Consider the following 2,577-nt stretch of genomic DNA (forward strand, 5'->3'; position numbering starts at 1 on the left):
AGAATCGGTAAACTAAGAGCAACAACCAAGATCTCAACAAGGTAACAAAGACAATGCCCTAAATGAACTGAGGCATATGATGATGGACATCCAGAGGAGCATGGATGGTTATAACGAGATCCTTAGAAGAAGACCTGGGGAAAGTAGCAGGATGGTTGAGAAAGTTGGAGTTGACTAAAAAGAAGCCTGAGATGATGTGCACGCTGAGGTGTATGGACAATGAGATGAAGAGTACTATGAGGAAAGTATTCCTGAGAGGCTAGTGTGACTAATGAGGCCTAGGATGAGTGAGTCAAAAGGCTCCATTGAAATGGCTTTGAAGCGATTCACGAGATTGAATCCTCCTTCCTTTGAGGGTTCTATGGAGGATCGAGTAGATGAGAAGTAGATTGACAGGCTTGAGACCATCTTCTCGGTTATGACCTGTACAATTGAGTAGAGGGTTCTCTTGGCCACTTTTATGCTTGAGGACGTAGCAAAGTAATGGTAGGAAAGTGTGAGGCTAGTGGATGGCTCACAGTTGACATGGATAAAGTTCAAGAGGCGATTCTTTGCCCACTACTTTCCAGCCCCATTTTGAGCAGAGAAAGAGGTGGAATTTCACAAACTCCAATAGGGAAATATGAATGAGGAGGAGTTTATAACAAAGTTCAATGAGCTATCAAAGTACTCCACCTATCTAAGTCATCATGACGATGAGTATTAGAAGGCCAAGAAGTTTTTTGATAAGATGAGGCTTGAGTTCAGCCAACAGTTAGCTACCTTTGATATTACTTCCTTCGAGGTTATGTGAAACAAGTTCGTAGCTATAGCCAGGAGGAGTAGAGTGGTAGAAGAGAAGAAAAGAGATGGTTAAGGGAGATTCTCTTCCTACATGGGCCCTATGGGCAAAGTGAGTAAGAAGTCAGGTTTTAACTCGAGCATGTCTGGGAGGTACAGTGCTGGAGGGAGCAAGAAGAAGAGCTTCCAGAAGGGGTCCCAATCTAGGGGATCCAACTAAAGGAGCAATGCCTTGAGGAGTATGGGCGGGGTCAAAAATCAGACTTCCCAGCAGGGATCTACAGCTCCATCTGCTATGATGCCAGCTAGAGCTCTACAATGCAACAGATGCGAGAAACATCACTAAGGGCAATGTTGGGTTTGCTTTAAATGCAACAAGGTGGGACACATAGCCAAGTTTTGCCCAGAGAACATACCTGCTCTTGATCAGAGATCTGCTATCCTAAGACAAGTTTTCACCATGACCAAAGGGGAGGCTGAGGCTTCACCAAAGTTAATCAGAGGTACAATCTCACTTTATGGTCACCAGATAGATGCTATGTTTGATTCTGGTGCCACACATTCTTTTATATCTGATGATTGTGCTAAGAGACTAAACTTGCATGTGCTTGAAATGCCATTTGCCATGAATGTGTCTACATCGACTGGTGTATCTACGAGGACTAGTCAGGCTTGTTTGAAACTAGAATTAAAATTTGGTGATAGAGTTTCTATGATTGACTTAATCAGCTTACCTTTGAGTGGTATTGATGTGATAGTAGGGATGGATTGGTTATCTGCTAATGGTATGACACTTAACTGTAATAGAAAGAAAGTCTCCTTATTGGTTTACACAGCGACAGCTATTAACCTTAAACTTGTCAAGTCATTGTCAGTAGTGGATTGTGAGACTCCTAAATTCTTGACAGCCTTACAAGTAGAGAAGTCAGTGAAAGAAGGGTGTCAGGCTTTCATGATCTATTGTTCTACACATAAAGTGTATGATGGAGGAATTGACAGAATTAGTGTAGTGAATGAGTTCCCAGAAGTGTTTGATGACCAAATGTCAGGATTGCTACCTGAAAGAGAGATTGAATTCTCGATTGATTTAATACCTGGTACCGAGCTAATCTCTAAGGCTTCGTATCGGATGGCTCCTGTAGAACTGGAAGAATTGAAAAAGTAATTAGAAGAGCTACTAGAGAAGGGATTCATCCAATCGAGTGTATCATCATGGGGATCGCCTGTGCTATTTTTAAAGAAGAAAGATGGGAGTATGAGGTTGTGCATTAACTACAGGCAACTAAACAAAGTGATGATTAAGAACAAATATCCGTTACCACGGATTGATTACTTACTAGACCAACTTGTCAGAGCTGTAGTTTTCTCAAAAATTGATCTAAGGTCTAGATATCACCAATTGAGGGTTAAGGAAAACAATGTGCCAAGATTGCATTTAGGACACGATACAGGCACTATGAGTTCTTAATAATGCTCTTTAGTCTGACAAATGCTCCTGTAATCTTTATGGACTTCATAAACATGATCTTCAGACCCTACGTAGACAAATTTATAGTAGTTTTCATTGATGACATCCTGATATACTCAAGAGATGAGGAAAAACACATAAAACATCTGAGGATAGTGCTGCAAGTACTGAAAGAGCACAATTTGTATGCCAAATTAAGTAAGTATGAATTTTGGCTATGAGAAGTGAAATTTTTGGGACACGTCGTTTTTGTTGATGACATAGTAGTAGATCTATACAAGGTTGATGTGGTACTACAATAGGAGAGACCAATGTCAGTAACCAAGATA

General features: G+C 40.8%; 1 protein-coding gene across 1 annotated transcript; it reads left to right on the top strand.

The window, feature by feature from the left end:
• The first annotated feature begins 1,240 nt into the window (after positions 1-1,240).
• Positions 1,241-1,945, top strand: LOC129316544 (uncharacterized). Its single transcript, XM_054960964.1, has one exon. It carries the CDS (start codon positions 1,241-1,243, stop codon positions 1,943-1,945), a length of 705 nt encoding a protein of 234 aa, XP_054816939.1.
• Positions 1,946-2,577: the final 632 nt, after the last annotated feature.

Source organism: Prosopis cineraria, unplaced genomic scaffold (assembly GCF_029017545.1).
Source record: "Prosopis cineraria cultivar Desert tree isolate PC_DT_omini unplaced genomic scaffold, ASM2901754v1 PC7, whole genome shotgun sequence".
Classification (NCBI taxonomy): domain Eukaryota; kingdom Viridiplantae; phylum Streptophyta; class Magnoliopsida; order Fabales; family Fabaceae; genus Prosopis; species Prosopis cineraria.